Below are 22,621 nucleotides of genomic sequence, written 5' to 3'. Positions count from 1 at the left end.
CATAGCCTTGGCAGCTCATGTCAAGAGCCTCGGGTGATCACTTAGGTCATACATAATAGTGTTAATTGTTAAATTAACAAGAGTCACTGTTCACTAACTTCTCATGCAGGACCTCTGTCCTCAATGAGTTGTATTATTATTATGTCTAAGGGCTCACAAAAGATATATCATTCTTGGGTGCTTCTTTAAATTTCTAAAAAAAAAAAAAAAAAAAGAAATGAAATTAACTTCAAGATGCAATGACTTTGAACAGCCCTTGTCTCCACAGTTAAGGAACAGTTTTTTTTTTTTTTTTTTCTGTGCAAATTGTTGAACTCTTTACTTAGGATAGAGTTGGTCTTCTGTGTATAAAGTTAATTGAAAATGGATCTTAGTGGAGAATGGGAATGGGAGAGGAAGGAGGTAGAGGTGTGGGAGTGTGGGTGGGAGGGTGGGAATGGTGGGAAGAATCCTATGTTCCTAAAGTTGTACTTATGAAATGCATGAAGTTTGCATTCCTTAAATAAAAGGTTTCTTGGTAGGGGAATACAATAATAAAAGAATATAAGATGAGAATGCCAAAAAGAAAAAGAAATTGCTGAGAGTGAGGCTGGAACTCATTCCTGGAAGCACAGTGATCCAGAACTTGTGTTTTAGTCTTCTGACCATTTCAGTGTGAAAAGCACTTCGGTGAGGAAGGGAACCATCCCACGATACCTTAAATCAAGGCAAAGCATCTCAAAAACCCATGCCAATCGGATGTTGTGCAGTTTTTCTAAAATAGTTTTTGTATAGAATGTGAAATATCATACATTTTTAAACAAAATGGTCAGCCTGGGACCGGCGCTGTGACAAAGTAGGTTAATCCTCCACCTGCAGTGCCAGCATCCCATATGGGCGCTGGTTCTAGACCTGGCTGCTCCTCTTCTGATCCAGCTCTCTGCTATGGCCTGGGAAAGCAGTGGAAGATGGCCCAAGTCCTTGGGCCCCTGCACGCATGTAGGAGACCCAGAAGAAGCTCCTGACTCCTGGCTTCGTATTGGCTCAGCTCTGGCGGTTGCGGCCATCTGGGGAGTTGTCCAGCAGATAGAAGACCTCTTTCTGTCTCTTCCTCTCACTGTCTGTTACTCTACCTCTCAAATAAATAAACTCTTTAAGAAAAAAAAAAAAAGGCCAACCCATGGCCCATCTGATGGACACTCTGAGACACCTTTGATTTACCTGTACCTTGAACCTGGACCCTCTCCTCTGAAGTCATAAGCACTGACGAAGCATGTCAACATTTCAGTGTGACGTCATATGCTGGAGCGATGGAGCCAGTGTTTCTGGGCTCAGGTCATTCAAGCTAATGAAAGAGCGTCACGCCGCCTTGTCTCACTAGCTGCTGTGGGAACCATTCCCCGGCCTCAAACCCGAACCTCTACATGGAGCACCAGGGCAGGAGGAACAAATCCAAGTCACAGAGGAGCTAGGGACGGTCTAGAGCTTGAATTACAAGTGACGGCTTAGTAAGAAAAAACTGGCAAGAGGGGAGATGGAGAACCCCTCCCACGTGTCCAGTTCAGAGGTTTGGCACTGTGGCTGAGATGATGCTGGGACACCTGCATCCCCTATGGGAGGGTCTGACATGACTGCTCTGGGCTCCAGGCTCCCCTTCTGATCGCAGCTCCCTGGGAATGCACATCTAGGGAGCAGCAGATGATGACCACACAGGTGCACCTCTGCCACCCCACAGGAGAGAGCCAGGCTCCTGGCCTTCCCTAGCCAAGGCCTGGCTGTTGTGAGCATCTGGGGAGTGAACCAGCAGAGGGAAGATCTCTCTGTGTCTCTTTGCCTTTCTAATAATATATATACATACATAAAGTTGAAAGAAAAAAAAAAAGGAAAACCGCATTTCTTTTTTGAGTTTATGGTCTTACTTTCAAGTTTAAATTAGATAAATAGAAGCTTGGCGAGGCCTCTCTCAGGATGGATTCCCTCTCTTGTCCTCTGTGTGCCTCCCAAGTCTCTGCTGTTCCTTCGGTTACAGTTTCTCTTTGTACCGCTCCTCTTCTCGGACCCCCTCCTGCCACCCGGTTCTGCATCTCCTCGCCCGAGCGCGTCTTCCTGGGCCTGCTGGGGCAGTGCCGTGGAGGGGGCTGTGCTCACTTGAGGTGGTGAGGAGATGGAGGCTCAGGGGTACGTGCAGCTGGAAGGAGGAAGGCCCTGCCATCACCAGGAGGCGATTCCCGGTTGCCCCGAGCTGTGGCTTTCTCCTCCCCTGCGCGCTTCTGGGGTCCCTCAGAAGCTGCACGCTGCAGTGTGACGTTGGCAAGGGCTGCGCACTCTCCCCGGTGTGAGAGCATGGCTCAGATGGAACTTCCTGGGAGCACAGGAGAAAAATGCATATAAACAACCTCCTTTCTGGGCACACAGGTAGAGCAGTCCCCCCTGTATGTGGAGGATGAGACCCGCAGTGGAGACCTGAATCTATGCATAGTGCGAGTATACACACTTCCCCTGTGTGGTTTTTTCCCCTATGCATGCATGCCTGTGATAAAGGCACAGTAGGGGATCAACAACAGCCACCCATAATACAATACAACAATTCTGCTAATATATTGTACTATACAGACTGTGGGAAGGAGGCCTGCTTCTCAGAATAGGGTATTTTCTATTCAATGCTTTTGGATCGTGGCTGAACACAGGAAACTGAGAATAAGGAAAGTAAAATTGCAGATAAGGGGAGACGCCTATACTTAGGTTAAATCGTCAACAACTAATAACAGGCCATTATAAGAATGAGTGATTTATTTCTAATTGTTTACCTTGGGAACCGTAGCACCCTATAGTCAGACAGAGGCCCACAGACAAGGCTTCACAGTTGTTAGATGACTGAAGGCCAGAGGGATGAGTGCTGGGACAAGGGGAGGAATGTCCGGCACCCCAGGGAAGTTTGAACCCCACCCCCAGCTTTCCTAGTCTGCACCCCAACACCAGCAGTAAGAAGGTCCCACTCTGGGGTGGCACAGCAAGTTAAGCGGCCACCCGCGACACTGACATCCATATGAGAGATGAGCACCCATTCAAGTGCCGGCTGCTCAGCTTCCTACCCAACTCCCAGCTAATGCACCTGGGAGGAGCAGCGGAAGTTGGATCAGGTGCCTGGGCCCCAGGAGTTTCCAAGCTCCTGGCTTTCAGCCTGGCCCCGCCCCAATCATTGGAGCCATTTGAGGAGTGAACCCGTGGGTGGAGGATCTCTCTCTGTCTCTCCCTTCTCTCTGTAACTCTGCCTTTCAAATAAATAAATAAATCTTAAAAAAAAAAAAAAATGAAGCCTCCCTCCCCCAACCAGAGATCAAGAGAAAGAAAAGGGAGCAACAAGGCACAGGGATGCCCCGCCCCAGGGAAGGCCCCGCCTCCCCATTGAAAGACCAGCTCCTTGCTGCGGGCCACGTGCTAACCTCAGGACCACCGACAGCACCTGCGGGGCTCTGGGGGTGGCTCACTCCCAGGTTCTACTCAGCCCCATTGGAGCTAGAAACGAATGGGCAGGAGGAGAGAAAAAAAAAAAAAAAAAGGATTCAGGCCTCCCGTCCCCACCCGAGAGGGTTCTGGGTTCATCCTTGGGACCCCAGGACCTGCGGCTTCCTCCTCACGCCATACCTAGGGGTGGGCCCAGCTGTGGCCTGGTGGAGGCTGCCAGGGTGCTGAGGAGCGACAGCGGCTGCGGCCCAGAGGGGTTCTCTCGTTCCCACTCCCCGTGAGACAGCGATTCCCTCCAGCTGAGGTCTCGGGTGCAGGGGATGCTGTCTTCAGAGTGGGTGTCTTTCTCTAGGTCAAGGAAAGCAAGGCGTGTGTCTGAGCCCCAGTTCACAGGACCCTCGCAGACCACCGCCAACCCGCCCCAAAGGATCATGGGCGTCCACGCTCCTGTCATCCTCACGGAAACCCTGTGCGGGCAGCACGGCTGTCGTCTCATTTTACACAGGAGGGATCTGAGGCCCAGAGGGGTTGAGTAACTTCCGGGTGGTCACACAGTGAGGAGGTGGAGTCAAGATTCAAAACCAGGCTGCCAGGCTCCAGAGCCTGGAAATGAGTCACCGCTGCATCAGGTGAGCAAGGCAGTGCCGGGAAAACAAGAGAACTGATGGGATTTTGCCATGCTAACTGTGCAAGACCCCCCAGCAGATTCAGTTAGCCGAACCAGCAATGGCCTTGAACCCAGGAGGCCTAAGCCAGAACCCTTTCTTGGTCCACTGGGGTTTGGTGGCTAGCAGCCCAGCAGCTTCAGTGTCAACTGAGTGGGTCAGAAGTGTATAGTCTCATTCCCAGCCAGACTGAATGAATTAGAATCTGCACTCAGACAAGATCCCCAAGAGCACTGTGTTTAATGAAGGTGATAATGGAGCCAGCATGGCGGTGCAGCCGTTAGACCTCTGCCTGCGATACCAGCCGGCATCTCATAGGAGAGCCAGTTTGAGTCCGGCTGCTCCACTTCCAATCCAGCTCCCTGCTAATGCACCTGGCAAAGCAGTGGAAAATGGTCTAAGTCCTTAGACCCCTGCACCCACGTGGGAGACCTGGATGGAGTTCCAGGCCATCTTCTACTGCTTTCCCAGGCCATAGCAGAGAGCTGGATTGCAAGTGGAGTGGCCAGGACTCAAAACCAGCGCACACATGAGATGCAGGCACTATGGGCAGTAGTTTTACCCGCTATGCCACAGTGCTGGCCCTTCAAAGAGATAAATCTTAAAAAATAAATAAATAAATAAATAAAGTGTGGGAAGTGCCCCTCCACCTCTCCCTGCCTTGAGTTGAAATGTTCAACCACATAGGTAAGTTTTGGACCTCCGGTTTTTCCAGCTGTAGCTCCTTTTTCATTTGAAAGTTCCAGGAGACGGGATGGAAGTGTCCTTCCAAACCATCCAGCACCTGGCCCAATGGGAAAAAGGGGGTCCAGTGGGCACCCCAGGGGGGCTCATTAGAATAAGCCTAGGAACATCTGGGGTGCGGTGGCTTCCATCACGCCAGATGCCCTGAGACCCTGCGGATCCTAGCCGTGCTCTCAAATCCTAGACATGAGTTACAAATATTCTCTATCTCTGCTTCCTTCGTCCCTGACCTCATGGGGAATGTACGTGTGACAACGGAAATGAGTCACCTCAGTCGCACAACAGCCTGGGGGGTCCTTAGCAGCTCTGCCTGTCATTTGGATCAGCACTCGGGGGCTGGCAGCTGGGAAGCTGCAGCCACAGGTATGTTTTGCTCTCCCACTACCTGTTAGCTTTTCCTGGGCTTTAATTTTTTCCGTGTCAGTGGGATGTCACAGAAAAATCCAGATCTGGGGCTTCTCATGAAAAAAAAACCAGAGCGTCTGGTGGCTCCAGGCGCGTGGTCCAGCACAGCCACTACTAAAGCCTCAGTTGAACTTTAACACTGTTCTATCACCCCTGTTACCTCCTCAAGGAGGAACCCAGTGTCAGCTGCTGGCAGTTTCGCTCTGATTGTCACCCTAGACCTTTACCTGTTTATGCCACCCGCAGGTGTGTGGATTTGTAATCCCTGGGGTGAGTGGCAGTCGCCTGAGCTCCCGGACAGCCCCGACCCCTCTGCGTTTCTAAGTGTCCTAGGGTCTCAAATTCAGGAACCCTCTACCAGAGGCATGTCTGTGGGTACGTTCGGAACTCCCACTGTGTCTGGGCAAGACGGTGTTGTGAGGTGGAGGATCTAGAAGGCTGGGGAGAGGTTCAGTGGAGAATTGGAGATGGGGGCAGGAGTGGAACGGATGAGTGAGGAATGGAAATGGAGAGTTACAGGTTGACTCGAGAGGAAGATCAGAGCTGGAAGTGATGAAGAGGCAGAGGGCTGCCATCAGAGGAGGCAGGGAGCGGACAGGCCAGGAGGGGGCAGGCACATGCAGGGCCGTGCCTGCCAAGCAGAGTGGACTGGCCGTGACTCACCGAGAACCTGGAAATAGGGAACCGGCTTCCCTCTCCGGAATTTGTCCTGTTCCCTCGCGCACATCCTGCCTCGTTTACTTTGTCCAGCTCTGGTGTGCTCACCTGCTATGACTCAGCTCAGACCCCACATCCTGGGCCAGCTTCCTGGGAGGAGTGAAGGGCCCCACCCTGGGTGCTCCTTGGGCACCCTAGGCATGAGCTTTGACTATGGCCTGGAAGAAGAGCTGTGAATTTTGGAATTTGCCCACCTGACTCCACCAAATTATAAAACTCCTTGCAGTGGGCATCATGTCTTTTGACCCCCAAAGCCTGCAAGGGTGACTGGAGCTTAGCAACTGCACGGTGCATGGTTTTGAAGGGATAAATGAATGAATGAGCCAGTGAGAGATTACCACAGGCTGGAGGTGATGAAGAACATAACAAGAATTTTTGAGAGCAAAGGAATTGGTAGGATTGGTACCCACATAACTCTGGGGGCTGAAGAGAGCAGAGGGACTCATACTATGGCATGAAAGGACAAGGGCAGCCCGAGAGCCCCGGGGAAGGTGGGAATGGGGATCTTATGGCTGCACCTGCTGAGCGGAAGTTCCCCAAGGCAGGGCACCCCGTACCCTCGTTACCTGAGCCATCCTTTTTGGTCTCCACCTTTTTGCTGCTCCTGGGACTCCAGCCATTTCAGGATCAAGGAGATAAAGGTCAAAATAAAGGAAAGAGCATTAAACTGGGATTTCAAATCTCATTCCTAGTTCATTTCTCCTGATGCCAAAGCTTTAGAGACAGCTATAAATATGAAAAAGCCAGCTGTGGCTATATTGGTGCATTGTGACGTGTGTGTTAAAGTTGCAGAAGGAAAACCAGGGAAGCAGGAGGGGTTGGAGTGGGAGGTATGGAGCTGATTTTGCCTCAGAGGAGGGGCTGTGCCTCCATCTGCAGAGTCCTGGATCTCAGCCAGTGATTTTTACGGACTGGTAAGCTGCCTGTGGTTGCCAACGTGCAAAAACTGGTCATGACTGCAACCAGACTAGAACCTGCTAGAACGGAGGAGAAAACATCCTGCAAGCCTTCCGCCTGGGAAACTAGAGGATGGAGCTACAGGGCAGCGCAAGGCAATGAGCGAGGAATGAAGCAGGAATGAATTTCTCTGCAGTTCTTGCATCCCTCTGCCCTGCTCCATACGCACCAACGCAGGCCAGGTTGCCACGGCTTCCCAGCCCATAATTCCATGTCTCTTTTCAACCTCCCTTCAAATAAACTGTGGCAGCCACAGCCAGCCTGACCTTTTTAAAATGTAAATTGGATTGCATCACCTCCCTGTTTGAGATGCGGTGGAAACTGCCATTACCCTTCAATTCCTTTGCATGGCTTCTCAGGCCCAGGCTGGCCAGGCCCCTGCCCCCTGTTTCCCGCTGGCCTTCTGTGCCTTTCAGTGAATGCACCAAACTCTGCCCTCCGGGTGAAGCCTCCTCCTGGCACCCTGTTTCTTCCCTCCCCCTGCTTAACTCTTCTCCACCCTCTATCTGGTTCTTGCCCCTTTCTCCTCCAGGTCTCAGCCTCCTCTGATCTTCTGGGAACATTAAAAGCTGTCAGGGGTGGACGTGGTGCTGTGGCATAACAGGTTAAGCCACCGCCTGCCTATGGACACTGGTTTGAGTCCTGGCTGCTCCACTTCTAATCCAGCTCCCTGCTAATGCACCCTGGAAGCAGTGGAGGATGGCCCAAGTGCTTGGCCCCTGCCACCCACGTGGGAGACCAGGAGGGAGTTCCTGGCTTAGACCTGGCTGTTGGGGCCTTTTGCGGAGTGAACTAGCAGATGGAAAAATCTCTCTCTCTGTCACTCTGCTTTTTTTTTCTTTTTAAAAGCTGCTTCAACAAGTCCTGCTCACTAGAGCCCAGCACTCGCCAGCTCAGCCCTCTCATGCAGAAATTCCCCAGCTACAGATTTCTGTGTGACAGATGAGTGACAGTCTCCAGGATGGATTCTTTACCCCCAGGCAACTGCCAAGTCCTTTTCTGTGAATGCTTTCGACCTCCTGCCAAAGTTGGGGTTAACAACACAGGTTAATGAGCTCATTTAATCACAGCCCTATCTGATAGGATGAGGTTGGCACAGTCTTCTTCCCCTTTTACAGGTCTGAAAGCAGAGGCCCAGAAAAGCTAACCCATTAAGTCCCGCATTTTCAGTACTGTGACTGCTTCAACAACATTGAGACTTAAGTGCATTAAAATTGGTTGGAAATCACAGACTCGAGCTTATATATCCTTTATTATCTATTAAGAATGAAAATATAGATTGTCATATAAATTATACACTGGGACAATATAGAATATTTTACATATAAACAGGACATTGGATAAATATGCTACCCTTTCATACATCATACAGTATGCAAATAAGCAACTTTCAGGACCTGCTCAACAATCATTTTTGATGCAAAGGAGCAAAACATTTCAGACAAAGGGTTCCATTACATTTTTGACAACGTGTTGCTGGATTCTCATGATATAGCTTGTTTGGACACCATCTTTATCCTTGTCATTTGAGAATGACACGGCTTCTCACATCAAATCTGCTATCACCTTGAGCAGCAGCGGGTGGGGCGGTAAAACACCTGTGCCTGCTGATGGTTCCCACTGCAGCTTTTTAAATGTAGACGTGTAGACGTCTCCCAAAATCCAACACATTCATGAAATCTTCCTTGTCTTTGCTCACAATTTTGTGAATAAGCCGTGCATGTATGATACACATATCAATTATTTGAGTAAACAAAGGCCAGTTTCATTTTGTACCTCTAATAGAAGTGGAATATTTGGAAACCAACCAATCATGTTTCTCCACACTGCCACTGAAATCATTTGGTGCCCAATACCTTTGGCTGGTGGTACCAACCACAGTGGCTCTACCCTATTTTGCTTTTCCATTCTTGAACTTTGTCAAGTGGTTCCGTTATATCACAATTCATCCCAACAATGCCATGCTTATCATCTAACCACTCTACAATGAATGCGTCCTTGCTTGTATTGAATCTGTAAGCCTAGGACCCTTTTGCTGGCTTTCTCAGCAACATTACCAGTTTCAGAGGACCCTTGTTGAGTCTGGCCTGTTTTCTCTTATGGTGCTGTAGTTTGGAACCCAGTATTTCAAAGGTGTACAACAAGTCATAAGCAGCGAATTGATTGTCCAAAAAAAATCAGGGTGTGATTGTGGATTCTCTGTCACTTCAAGCATTTGTAGAACTACCCTACCCCTAAGCACACAGGCCACAACTTGTCAACAAATAACCAGAAGCAACAACAGGTTAGCATCCGTCCGCCGCAGTGCAGCCCACTACACTTGCCATGCAGTATACATTGTCCCAGTGTGCTATTTATAAGACAGCTATTTTCAAATGCCAATCATCCAAAACACAGTGCATCCCTTGAAATAAAATGACAACCTTGTTCTACAAAATGCTTTCATGAATGCACTTTCTATATTATATTCCGGTTAGACACATGAGCTTCTGTTTAGGTGATCATTGAGTAAAAGCAACTTTTGCAGTCAAGTGTATGCCCTTTTCACCATGAATTTAAACTTGCTTTTCTGAAAAGAACAGAACTCTTAAAGGATAGCATTTATTTCAAAGTTACCATGGTGGTATATTTACTGCCTAACGTTTGTATCGCTGTCCTAAACAGAGGACGATGGGACATAATGCTTGGGCCTAGGCCTGTGTGAGCTCTGAACCCCCTGGGGTGGCCTCCTCTGAGCTCTCTTTGCTCTCCCTTTGCCAGCGGCACAGAAAGGAAGGTGACTGTCCTAGCTCAGAGCCACCGGTCCCGCTGGTTCCCGTCCTAACAAAAATCTCCTCTCTGACACTTTCTCTCTCCGAGTGACAATTACCAGTTCATTTTGGTCCTCCCTTTATTCGTTTTAAAATGTATATCTTTGAGAAGGTGAAAGAGCGTGTCCTCATCCGCCGGCTCACTCCCTCACTCCCCAGTGCCTGCAGCGGCTGGGACTGGTCTGGCCTGAGGCCAGGAGCCAGGCACTCAATCCAGGTCTCCCATGGGGGTGGCAGGCACTCAACCGTTTGAGCCATCACCTGCTGCCTCCAGGGGGAGCCTTATCAGGAGGCTGAAAATGCAGGCGGAGCCAGGAGGAACACGGACACGCTCATACGGGACACAGGTGTCCCAGGAAGGGTCTGAAAGCTACACCACATGCCAGCTCCTCCCTTTTACATTACAGATAACACGCACTAAGAGCCCGGCCCTCACTATCTTTGCGCACTGGTCCTGGTCCCCTCTGATCTAATATTCTGTATTGTCTCTCTCGTCCCAACCAGTCTTCAACTCAATACTAAGTCATCCTACAGGGACAGTTCTAACACAGGGAGGGTGGCTCTGTGCCACGGAGCTTTCCAGAACAGGCTGTACACTTAGAAAGCAAGCACAGAAGCCCCATACAGTACAGAGAGAAGCCGAGCGGGCAGGCACATGAACCCAATAAGTAGACCATGCTTTAAATGATGTTTGGACCTGGCACTGGACTGGCAATCAGGCCTCACGTTTCCACCTGTGTTACTAACTTTGTGATGGAGAGCTGCTTTTCACTTTTTATGAAGTTGGGCCTGCCATGCTTATTAAGAGCAGCACCGGTGGCCCCTCTTCCAGGCCAGCTCTCTGCTGTGGCCCGGGAGGGCAGTGGAGGATGGCCCAAGTGCTTGGGCCCTGCACCCGCATGGGAGACCAGGAGGAAGCACCCAGCTCCTGGCTTCGGATCGGCGCAGCGCACTGGCCATAGTGGCCATTTGGGGGTGAACCAAAGGAAGGAAGACCTTTCTCTCTGCCCCCCTCTCTCTCTCACTGTCTAACTCTGCCTGTTTAAAAAAAAAAAAAAAAAAAAAGAGCAGCAACAGAAGTGGGCGAAGGGAGCTGAGAGAGGTTGCCCTGCACTGAGGGTGGAAACTGGATACTGGGGGCAGATTGCCCGCCCTGCCCGTGCTCATTCACCAGGTTCCTCGGCTGCCAGACTCACGGCCCAGACCATCGGAGCCGCAGACGGCCTGCCCAGGCCAGCCGGATGTAAGTCCTGTACCTGAACTGGTTCTGCGGGTGCAAGTCGGCAAAAATCTGAGAGAGGGCCTCGCTCTCCGCCTTGGCCATCAGCTGCAGGAGGCTCTCGCTGGGCTGGGGGGCTCGGGGTTTCTTCTGCACTAACTAGATGGAGAGAAGGAAAGAGAAGCCAGTGGTTAAGGCCTTCGCGTCTCTGCATTGACCTAAAGTCCAGACTCCAAGGTGTTGCAGCTCGAACTCTTCCAGTCACAGCAGCTGCTCAGGGGAGGGGGCCGATCCTGAGACAACAGCTGTGGTTTGCTACCCCTGTGTAGGTATTCATGTCCACCAGTACCCTAAAAATATTGCCTTCATCGAATGCCTGGTAACATAACTTAGTAGATAATCTATTCCTATTAACATGAGGCCACTTCAAAAAGTTTATGGGAAAGGGAACTAAAAGACAAGTTTATTGGGGCCAGTGTTGTGGCAAAGTGGGTAAAGCCGCTGCCTGCAACGCTGGCAATCCCATATGGGCACCGGTTCCTGTGCCAGCTGCTCCACTTCTGATCCAGCTCCCTGCTATGGCCTGGGAAAGCAGCAAGGGTGACTCAAGTGCTTGGGCCCCTGCCACTCACGTGGGAGACCCAGAGGAGGCTCCTGGCTCCTGGCTTTGGCCTAGCCAAGCTCCGGCTGTTGCGGTCATTTGAGGAGTGAACCAGTGGAGGGAAGATCTCTCTCTCTCTCTCTCTCTTTTTTCAAACAAATAAATAAAACTTTTTTTTTTTAAGGGAAAGCAGTTTATTTGGTGCAAAAATTTTGAAATCTATATTTCTTTCCCATAAACTTTCTGAAGATCCTCATATAATTTTGCACCAAAATTAACATATCTCTTACTATCATTTTTCTATAAACTTTTTGAAGTACAAAGGGACAGGGAATGACTACAAATGGGCAAGGTGGAAATAGTCTACAGCTGGATTGTTGTGACGGCTGCAGGACCCTGTAGAGCTGCCGGGAGGGTTCAAGGTCACCACACTTACAGTGGGTGAACTTTAAGGGTGTCAGTGCCGTTTCAAGACAGCTGAAGGCTGAGCCGGCCTTTCCGGGCTGCACCGCCTCCCTGCCCGGCTCTGGCCTCGGCTGGAGGCTGGCAGTGGGGCTCCCTTACCTTAGTGTCTCCTGAGGGGCTGCAGTAGTTCTTGGGGACCAGGCAGTGAGTGACAAGGATCCTGGGGTCCTTGGTGGTGATGGACAGCCCCTCCTGCAGAATCTGAAGCAGTCGGATCCAGAAGTGGAAGACGGTCTCCGGGTGGTCAGGGTGCAGCCGGAAGTAGTAGATCTTCTCCGTGACCGTCCTCAGCCGCAGGACGCGCTGGAGCCGGTCGTAGACCCGGAGCTCCACAAACTTCAGCGGGAGAATCCTGAGGGCACAGGGAACACACACATCGCGGCCTCGCTGTGTCTCAGCTGACCTTATCGTCCTTGAAATGCAGTGGCGCCTCCAGGGCTGAGGCGTTAGGAGCAGGTGAGCTCTTAACGCCACATGCTCAGATCCGGGGGCTCACACACACCTGGAAGCTGGTTTAAAATGCAGAGAACAGAGGTGGGCGTTTGGTGCAGCTGCTGAGCCCACTCACCAACAGGATTGGCCTTATGGTGCACTGGGTTAAGCTGCTGCCTGCAGCACCGTCATCCCATATTGGCCCCAGTTCGAGTCCCAGCTGCTCCACTTCCCATCAGCTCCCTGCTAATGCACCTGGGACATCAGCAGAGGAGGATGGCCTAAGTGCTTGGGCTCTTGCAAGCATGTGGGAGACCAGGATGAAGCTCCTGGCTTCAGCCTGGCCCAGCCCCAGCCATTGCAGCCATTTGAGGAGTGAGCCACAGGAAGCAAGATCTTTCTATCTCTCCCTCTCTCTCTGTAATTCTGACTTATAAATAAAGATTTATTTTATTTTATTTATTTTATTTTAAAGATTTATTTTATTCATTCATTCATTCATTCATTCCTTCAAAAGGCAGAGTGACAGAGAGGGAGAGAGAGAAAGATCTTCCATCCATTGGTTCCTTCTATCCGTTGGTTCCACAGCCTAGGGCTGTGCCAGGCTGAAGTCAGGAGCCAGAAACTCCAGCCCAGTATCTCATATGGGTGGCTGAGGTCCAAGTACTTGAGCTATCTTGTGCTGCCTTCCCAGGCACATTAGCAGAGAGCTGGATCAAAAATGGACCACCAGGCCTGGAACCAGCACTCTGATATGGGATGCCAGCAACGTAAGTGGCAGCTTAACGTGCTATGCCACAACATTGGTCCCAGGAGTCATCTATTAAAAAAAAAAAAAATGGGGCTTCACTGTGGTGCAGCAAGTTAATCCACCAGCTGCAGTGCCAGCATCCCATGTGGGTGTCAGTTCGTGTCCCAGTTGCTCCATTTCCAATCTGGTTCCCTGCTAATGCACCTGGAAAGCAGCTGAAGATGGCCCAGGTACTTAGACCCCTGCTACCACGTGGAGACCTATAAGAAGCTCCCGGTCCCAGCTATTGCAGCCATTTGGGAAGTGAACTAGTGAATGGAAGGTCTCTGTCTCTGTATAACTCTGCCTTTTTTTTTTTTTAAGATTTATTTTATTTATTTGAAAGACAGAGTTACAGAGAGATGTAGAGATGGAGAGAGAGGTCTTCCATCCGCTGATTCACTCTCCAGATGGCCACAACAGCCAGAGCTTCGCCAATCTGAAGCCAGGAGCCAAGTGCCTCTTCCTGGTCTCCCATGTGGGTGCAGGGGCCCAAGGGCTTGGGCCATCCTCCACTGCTATCCCAGGCCACAACAGAGAGCTGGATCAGAAGAGCAGCAGCCGGGACTAGAACCAGCACCCATATGGGATGCCGGTGCTTCAGGCCAGGGTGTTAACCCACTACACCACAGTGCTGGCCCCATCTCTCTGCCTTTCAAGTAAATAAATAAGTCTTTTAAAAAAATAAAATGTAAATATCTGAAGAAACCCTCCAAAAATTCAGAGTCAGTAGGTCTAGGATGTGGACTAGAAATCTGCATTTCTAAAGATTTATTTATTTATTTATTTGAAAGGCAGAAATACAGAGAGAAAAGGAGAAGGGGGTAGGGAGAAATATCTTCCACCTGCTGGTTCACTCCCCAAATGACTGTGATGGCTGGAGCAGGACTGATCCAAAACCAGGAGCCAGGAGCTTCTTCCGGGTCTCCCACACAGGTGCAGGGGCCCAAGCACTTGGGTCATCCTCTACTGCCTTCCCAGGCCATGGCAGAGAGCTGGATCAGAAGTGGAGCTGCCGGGGATGCTGGCAGTGGCGGTTTTACCTGCTACGCCACAGCGCCGGCCCCCAGATTCTGCATTTTAGCCTTCATGCACCATGCCATGTTCCTGGCACCCTGTCTGAGAGAGAGAGAGCCCAGGAGTAAGAGAGCTGGGGACACGGGGCTTCGCAATTTCTTTCTGGACAGCAGAGAGGGAGCTGGCCACCCATTTGGCTTGTCCATTCCCTGACTTGAATTCCTCAGGGGCTCTTCTCAGAAGACTTAGGGCTCACGGAGCTGGCTCTGAATCTACCACCGGGCTGTTCTCACTATAGGTATACCCAGAACACGATGGGGTGGGGGAGGTGGGAGCATGGAGAAATGACAGGTGTTCCCAGGCATCTGGGAAGAGCTAGAGATTCTGAGTCACCCCCCGGGTTATTTTAAGAAGCTCAGCCATCAACACAGGGCTGTGTCATCCCGACAAGCATGACGTCACCGTGGGTGACAGTTCCGACAGTCATTTTACCAATGGGAGAACCGAGGCGTAGTGACCTGTGACCCCCAAATTGAGTTCAGTTGGTTGCATTGCTGCACCTTCCCAGCAGGGCTGCGTCTGCCAGGCCTCATGCCTCCGTGCCCTTGGCCAAAGGCTGGGAGGCCTCCCAGGAACGCAGTGCGCTAAGGGGGCAGCAGACTGGCCCGTCCGTCCTGCTCACATAACACCCCCTTTAGTCCCATTTGGCTTCCGTCCTCCCAATGGACCCCTGTCTTGGGATATGGGTGTCTATAAAAACAGATTTCACTGCTGTTGACTCCTCTGCTTTCTCTGACCCTGCGTGCAGGCCCCGAGCGGCCTCCCCTTTGGACACACCCCTCCCCCTCTTCTCCGAGAGTCCCTCTGCACGGCTTACCTCTTCAGCATGATGCGTGGGGCTGTGGATGGTCTGTTCCAAGTCTGGCTCTGCCCCTGGCGCCATCTGACGCTGGCCATGAGGAGGATGTTGGGAAGGGGCAGGCAGGGCACGGAGGAGGTCACCCCAAGGGCCATGGTGTTGGAGGCTTTGTAGATGTCTGTCCAGTTCCTGCCCTTTTTGACCTGCAACGCAGCCCCCAGGCTCAGCCTGAGCATTTGGTAGAAGCAGCAGGATGTTTTAGCACAGGGGTTCTCAGTCTTGGCTCTGCCAAGTTCATTGCTGGGGGGGGGGGGGGCTGTCCTGTGCACTGTGGAAAGCTTGGTGGCATCTCCAAGTGCATCCCCACTCCCTCCAACTGTGACAACCCAAAGCGTCTCCAGACATTGTCAAAGGTTCCCTGGGTGGGGGAGGAGGAGGCAATACCATTGCTCTCTGAGAAGCGCTGTTATAACGTATATGGGTTGAACCACTGTTCCCTGGCATCTATCCTATTTCTGTGAGGTCTCCCTGGACTCTTTCCTGGGTTTTCTTTGGAAAACTCATCCCCTTGGCGCTGCTCTGGGGGGCCCCCTTATCTCCTGCTCCTTCACCCAGCAGGCTGGTCACCTCCACTCCACAGGTGCACAGGTTCTTGGCTCTCTCTGGCCCAGGCACGGACACAAAACTGCACTGAGCGCCTGTTGGATTGGGCGCTTGGCTTGCGGCGTTTGCATCGAAAGCCCAGAGCCACCCAGCACTTTCGCAGCAGAGGAGGCTGGGATGCAGAGTGTGTGCGCCTCCCAACAGCAAGGCAGACGACTGGACTCTGAGCCCAGGTCTCTGTGGGACCCCAGCCCCTGCGCTCTCACGGAATCGCCTTTCTGGCCCTAACCCGCACGGGGCCTCTCCTTTTACTGCCTCTTTCTTCCTCTGCTTCCAGGCGGCAGCTTGGAGGAGGAAAAGCTAACTGGGGACTTGGAATACGAACCCCTGACCTTGGGCCCCCTGGGGACAACCGTCCCCAGGAGAAGCACTGTGGTTTGAGGGACCGGGCTCCGGCTTGGGAACGGACGTGGGAGAGTGGAGGGCTGTTGGGAGCCACCCAAGAGTACCTGGACAAAGTTGCTTTCAAACATCACGGAGTCAGGAAACAGGTTGAATTCTGGAGAATGAACCATCTGGCAGAGCAGCCCCTCCTCCACACCCATGCTCACGCCAGGGTTCGCTTCCCCATCCACAGCCAAGAGGCCCCTGAATTCTTCCCAGGCGTTCAGGGCGGGGAAGGTTGGATAGGATCTTGTGACTTGTACCGTCTTCTTTGGTTTCCACCAAGGCGTTCTACGTGGAACTGATGACAACATTTCTGCACATGCTCAGGGGCCTGCTGCACGTCCGTCCTGGGATCTCTCTCTTCCCTCCTGGCCTTGGGCTGCTGGCCAAGCCCGGGGACGGCCAATCAGCTCACAATGATGAATGGATGACATCATGCTAAACCAGGGCTGGCCTGCAGGAAAGGGATGAGCAGAGGAGCCTCCCTTTTCTTCCGGCGTGGTTTTTTTTTTTTTTTTTTTTTTTTTTTTTTTTTTTTTTTAATACTTACGTACGCCCTGATGTTCTGCAGCCCTACTGGGGGTGCCCAGGACACAGATCTCCCAGGATCTGCTGAGAAGGTGGTGAGCAAGACAGGAAGCAAGAAAGGAGGGGCGCTAGTGCTCGGAGGAGAATGCTCTCCCTTTCTTTGAATGCAACTTAAACTCCAGCTTCCCCAGCTGCGTGTGAGCTGGGCCCCCACCCCCGGGGTTATCTGCAACACGGACTTTTGTGGCCGGGCTGCTGCCACGGCCACCACCTACTGCTACAGGATTTCTGCTCCCTTAGGAGGTCAAAAAGCGCCAAACAGTAGAAGTGATTGGCTTCTTGCCTGGAGGCCAGCGTGTGGGCATGCCAGCTGGGAGAGACAGAACCCCGATGAGCTGAGTGACAGCGTCTCTCATCCCTGGACCAGACCAAGAAGGAGCCCCACGGGTGGGGAAGCTAAGGCAAGGGCAAGGAGCCAAGTAGGCGGGCCCCTAGTCAAGGCCACTTCAGGGTCAGATGGTGTCCTCATTGGGACAAAATTCATTCCAGAATTTTTGAAGCAATGTAGTAACTGTCCAGGTCAAAGGTGACAGGTTCGGAAGACTAGTTTGACAACCACTATGCACCACTAGCACGGGAGTTTGATCCTGTGTTGCATTATAAAGTCAGAGAAAGAGAGAGAGAGAGAGAGGAAGGTTCACAAGGTCTGGAGCCCTCAGCCCCTCCCCTGGCCATGGAGCCCCCACCCTGCTCTAGCACCTCCCTCACTCTTGGCTCAGTCCTGTGACTTCTGAACTCACCGTCCTGGCTTCATCATGTTTGCCACTCGGGAGGATGTCCTCGACGGTAACGTTCGCTAAGGATGGGGTAGAAACCGCGGCCCGTGGTCCACATGGCCCTGGAAACAGCCTGGAAACCGAACACACAGAGCAGAGCCATGCTCAGCGCTAAACGGAAGCGTAGCTTTTCCCCGTTGAGGCTTAGCCCTGTTGGCAAAGCGTCTGGGTTTGGGTACACGGTTTGTGTGCGTTCGTCCCTACAGGTGTGCTAAGTCCTCTGTCTCTGTCTCTGTCTCTGTCTCTCTCTCTCTCTGTCTCTCTGTCTCTCTCTCTCCTCCTCTGTCATGCTGCCAAATAAATGTTTTGTACAAAATGAACCTTCTGGCTGTTGTCTTACTCCAGTACCCATTGTTTCCATCTCTTTAGTATTAGAATACCTGCAGTATAACTGGGCACAAGATTTCCCAGAATATTTCCTGGCTCCCTCGCAACTAGCTATGGCACTGTGAGTACTTCCTGGCTCAAGTGCACGGTGCTACCTCTAGAAGCAATCACTGCAGGAAGAGGGTACACTTCTGTTTCACTCCTTGTTCTTTCCTCTGGCCAGAATAAGACTTGATTGCTGGAGCTTGAGCAGCCCCATTGGGCCATAAATGGCATAACAAGATTAAAAAAAGGGGGGGGGGGGCTGTGGTTCCTTGATGATCGTAAAACGATCGTGTTGAATGTCACAGCCCTGAACTGTGTACTTTCAGACTTCTTTTATGTATGACAGAAATAAATTTAGGGTAGGGCCGGCGCCGCCGCTCACTAGGCTAATCCTCCGCCTAGCGGCGCCGGCACACCGGGTTCTAGTCCCGGTCAGGGCGCCGGATTCTGTCCCGGTTGCCCCTCTTCCAGGCCAGCTCTCTGCTGTGGCCCGGGAGTGCAGTGGAGGATGGCCCAGGTGCTTGGGCCCTGCACCCCATGGGAGACCAGGAAAAGCAACTGGCTCCTGGCTCCTGCCATCGGATCAGCGCGGTGCGCCGGCCGGCCGTGGCGGCCATTGGAGAGTGAACCAACGGCAAAGGAAGACCTTTCTCTCTGTCTCTCTCTCTCTCTCACTGTCCACTCTGCCTGTCAAAAAAAAAAAAGAAAAAAAGAAAAAAAGAAATAAATTTAGGGTTTGTGTCATGTTGAGCCAGACTTGTAACTAGCTAATATGATGATATAAAACTCTAATTTACTGCTCAGCAAATGATGGTACTATTTACCAATAATTCTAAGCAATGAAGAAAATAGGTTACTTTACAGACAGGAAGGCTGGGAAAGGACAAACTTGCAGCTTCTGGGGAAAGTTCTAGAAATGTATATTCTAATCATCTGGGACGTCACCGCCTTTTGTCTTCCTGTATATTCCGTGGCATTGGTGCTGCCACAATCATTGCTGTTTGCACCTTGGGTGTCGAGAACTTGGTGACAGTCGCCTTGGTTCTATCCTGTCCTCTGGTTTGAGGCTAAAGCCACGCTGGCACTGTAAGGTGCCATTTCAAAGTGTGCTCAGGGGTTGGCACGGTACCTTGTTGTCCCTCGGGCAAGGTTTTGCGGAGTTTAAAGCTCATACAGTTTGGGAGACTCTTGAAAATGACAAGAATGGATGGAGGCAGAATTAGCAGTCGTCCGCTAGGTACAGAGGTTTGGTTTGGGAAGGTAAAGTTCTGGGTACGGATGGTGTGATGGCTGCACAGCAATGCGAGTGCACTCAACGCCACTGAACTGGGTGCTTTCAAATGGTTAAAACAGGGCCTGGCATTGTGGCACCATGGATTAAGCTGCCACTTGGGGTGCCCACAACCGGCTCTCGAGTGGCTGGTTCGAGTCTCAGCTACTCCACTTCCAATCCAGCTTGCTGCCAATGCCCACTGCTGGAAGCAGTGCATGATGGCCCAGGTGCTTGGGCCCTGCACCCACTGGGAGACCTGGAGGAAGCTCCTGGCTCTCGACTTCAGCCTGGCCCGGCCCCTATCGTTGCCGCCACTTGGGAGTAAATCAGCAGGTGAAAGATCTCTCTCTCTCTCTCTCCTTCTCTCTCTCTGTGAAACTCTGCCTTAAAAACAAACCAAACAAAACCCAAAATGGAATTCTACTCTGAAAATTGTCTTCTCACTTTTTCCCACCTGCGTCATTAGGTCACGCGTTCGCACTTCAGTAGCTCATCTCATCTGGTCGGCAGACCTTATTACAATCTCTCCCACTAAGCTCCAATTAGCACTACGGTGGGCGTCTCCAAACCAGCCTGCATCCCAGGCCTCTCTGCTTTTCACCCAGTCGTAACCTCTTTGCAGGGCACTCATCAGGGACAGCAGCTGCAGGAGCTGCCTTCCTGGTGCTCACGTCCTTCGGGGGATGCTTGACTTATTCCTTCAGCCATTCATCTCCTAGGACGGAAAAGTCATATCCAAAGGGGTTTGGATCCCAGGTCCAGATTGATTTTCTTAATAAATTAAAACAGTCCCTCTTTCTTGTGGAATCTGTGGAAGACACTGCATTCCACATTGGGAATCTGTGGAAGACACTGCATTCCCTCCCAAATAACAGCCCAAGAAAACACCTGGACTGACAGCAGCTCAGAGACAGAAAGAGTTCCAGAAAGAGAAGCCAATGCTGACGAGAACCTTCTCTGCCTGCTCAGGGGGAGTGAAACGTCCTATGGCCCCTGGGAAACAAACAAGCATAAAAAATTAGAGATCCACAAACCAGAGTGATGGTGCTGGAGTGATAAAGAAAGAAAGGGAGGCCAGCGCCGTGGCTCACTAGGCTAATCCTCCGCCTGCGGTGCCAGCACACTGAGTTCTACTCCCGGTAGGGGCACCGGATTCTGTCCCGGCTGCTCCTCTTCTAGGCCAGCTCTCTGCTGTGGCCCGGGAGGGCAGTGGAGGATGGCCCAAGTGCTTGGGCCCTGCACCCGCATGGGAGACCAGGAGAAGCACCTGGTTCCTGGCTTCGGATCAGCGCAGTGTGCCGGCCGCAGCACACCGGCCACGGCGGCCATTGGAGGGTGAACCAACGGAAGGAAGACCTTTCTCTATGTCTCTCTTTCTCTCTCACTGTCTAACTCTGCCTGTCAAAAAAAAAAAAAAAAAAAAAAAAAAAAAAAAAAAAAAAAAAAAGAAGAAAGAGAAGAAAAGCACATGAATATCAGAAGTCACATTAGGCGACGAGGAGCGAAAGGGCGGGCCCTTGTGTGAAGGACACTCACACACAGAGTCCCTGGTGATGAGCAGACAGATCGCCGGAAGTGGGTGATGGCATCCAAGAAACAAAAACGACTCTGAACGATTCAATCTGGCAGAAGCACAGAGTTTATCCTCTTCCTGGGCTGTCGCTCCCCCTCTTCGTGGAGGAACGACACTAAACCCTGCCTAGGCTTCATATCCGAGTCACGGCACCATTATGTCGCTCCCCGTCTTCGTGGAGGAACGACACAGGACCCTGCGCTGTTCTTTTGTCTGCTCGGCCCTCCCCAGGTTTGCTGCTGGTTCTTCCCGGGTTGGCTACCGTCCCTTCCACCTCCGTGGAAGGGCGGTTCCCCCTGCCACCTTCCCCACTTCCGCGGGGAGCGGCACACCGCCGGCTGGCTCTCTCGGGGGCTGCACAGGTGTTCCTTCAGATGTTCCTGGTGCATGCTGTCTCTCTCCTCCTTTATAGTCCTCTTCCACCAATCCCAACTCTGCTGCCCACACGCCGAGTACGCTGCTCTCCTCCAATCAGGAGCAGGTCCTGCTGTTTATTGGTTGAACTGGAGGCAGCTGAGTAGAAGCTGTTCCCTCCTCTCCCAGCGCCATATTGTGGGAGAGCAGATACATAGAATAAGTCTTAATTCCAGTAACAGTCTAGTCCGAGTTGCTCCCCACACTGGGCCACCGAATGAAGGCACCGTGGAGACCAGATGAACTTCTGGGATGTTCCAGAATCTCCGGGATAAAAACAGCAGCCCCCACACAAGCACCCAGACCATCTCCCACGGGGACCAAGTGACACTGGCCCCACGCTTGTTTTCCGCAGTTTCCGACAGCAGCAGACAATGGACCCGGCACAGAGACCGTGAGAAAAGGCCCTACAATTCCACACATGGCCTAACATTCCTTCTAGTGTAAAGGTAGCAGAAAAATCATCTCCAAGCACCCTAAAATAAATAAATCCATAGCTAATTCTTTAAAAAAGTTAGCTGAACCCACCAAGCAACAGTTCAATTTTTAAAAATGTGAACATTAGGGGCTGGCATTGTGGCACAGTGGGTAAGGTTGCCACCTGAGATGCCAGCATCCCATATGGGTGCTGGTTCGAATCCTGGCTGCTCCACGTCCAACCCAGCTCCCTGCTAATGTGTCTGGGAAAAGTAGTGGAAAATAGCCCAGGTGTTTGGACCCCTGCCACCTGCGTGGGAGACTGGAAGAAGCTCCTGGCTCCTGGCTCCATCCTGGCCCAGCACTGGCCATTGTAACCATCTAGGGAGTGAACCAATAGATAGAGGATCACTCTCTCCCTCTCTCTGTAACTTTTCAAAAATACATGCATAAAAATATTTTTAAAATGTGGACATTAAACATAAATTTGAAATAAGAAAACATAAATATGTACAAATAAAGAGTTTCTAAGGAAAGACAGTGGCAAGCTGTCTTAGGATATATTCCAGAGGGTCAGATATCTCTAAATATGGTGACTTCAACTAAATAGAATTTAGATTTTCTCTTACATAGTAGTTCCAAGGTAGTCTAGAGCTGGTACAGTATCTCTGACATTCTCAATGTGTGGCTTCTGTCTCAGTGTCCCAAGGTGGCTGCTCCAACTCCTGCCATCACGTTTGCATGCTGACCAGTGGGAAGGGGAAAAGGAAAAGGGTGTGCACACTCATTCCTTTTAAGGGTGTGGCCTGGACATGGCATAATCACTTTTGCTCACATCCCATTGGTCGGAATTCAAACTCACGGCCACACCCAGAGACAAGGGAAGGTGGGAAATGTGGCACTCAGCTGGTTGGCCATCAGCCTACTCAGATGTGGGGAGTTACGTTACTTAAATTACTTAAAGAGAAAGACTGCCAAGTGGAAAATTAGCAGCCTCCATAAAGACGTCCTGTCCAGAACTGCTGACGTACAC

At 51.3% G+C, this 22,621-nt stretch overlaps 1 protein-coding gene across 3 annotated transcripts; it reads right to left on the bottom strand.

Annotated features, from left to right (window-relative positions):
- Nucleotides 1–1,872: 1,872 nt before the first annotated feature.
- On the bottom strand, nucleotides 1,873–22,373 carry GARIN1B (golgi associated RAB2 interactor 1B). Of its 3 annotated transcripts, none has more exons than XR_011387441.1 (9): nucleotides 22,218–22,373; nucleotides 17,504–17,612; nucleotides 16,238–16,629; nucleotides 15,144–15,328; nucleotides 12,127–12,379; nucleotides 10,999–11,120; nucleotides 6,542–6,610; nucleotides 3,625–3,792; nucleotides 1,873–2,341 (listed from the first exon to the last, which is right to left on the bottom strand). XR_011387441.1 is itself a non-coding variant. In XM_051849768.2 (9 exons), exons 3-9 carry the CDS (start codon nucleotides 16,484–16,486, stop codon nucleotides 2,328–2,330), a joined length of 1,035 nt encoding a protein of 344 aa, XP_051705728.1. In that variant the 5' UTR covers nucleotides 16,487–16,629; nucleotides 17,504–17,612; nucleotides 22,218–22,373; the 3' UTR covers nucleotides 1,873–2,327. The 3 variants fall into 3 exon arrangements, 2 of the variants coding, with proteins under 2 accessions (XP_051705728.1, XP_051705729.1); XM_051849768.2 differs by having other exon boundaries at nucleotides 6,542–6,585; XM_051849769.2 differs by having other exon boundaries at nucleotides 6,542–6,579.
- Nucleotides 22,374–22,621: the final 248 nt, after the last annotated feature.

Source organism: Oryctolagus cuniculus, chromosome 3 (genome assembly GCF_964237555.1).
Source record: "Oryctolagus cuniculus chromosome 3, mOryCun1.1, whole genome shotgun sequence".
In the NCBI taxonomy this organism is placed as follows: domain Eukaryota; kingdom Metazoa; phylum Chordata; class Mammalia; order Lagomorpha; family Leporidae; genus Oryctolagus; species Oryctolagus cuniculus.
The sequence above is the reverse complement of the archived record's forward strand: the minus strand, read 5'-3'. Positions and strand labels throughout refer to the sequence as shown.

What these genes read in the sequence shown, in the direction of transcription:
- GARIN1B (XM_051849768.2), bottom strand. Translation starts at nt 16,486, where the DNA reads ATGTTGTCATCAGTTCCACGTAGAACGCCTTGGTGGAAACCAAAGAAG. An exon ending in TTGAAAGCAACTTTGTCCAG is followed by an intron (nt 15,329 to 16,237) that starts GTACTCTTGGGT and finishes GCTGCGTTGCAG; the next exon opens with GTCAAAAAGGGCAGGAACTG. An exon ending in CCACGCATCATGCTGAAGAG is followed by an intron (nt 12,380 to 15,143) that starts GTAAGCCGTGCA and finishes CTGTGCCCTCAG; the next exon opens with GATTCTCCCGCTGAAGTTTG.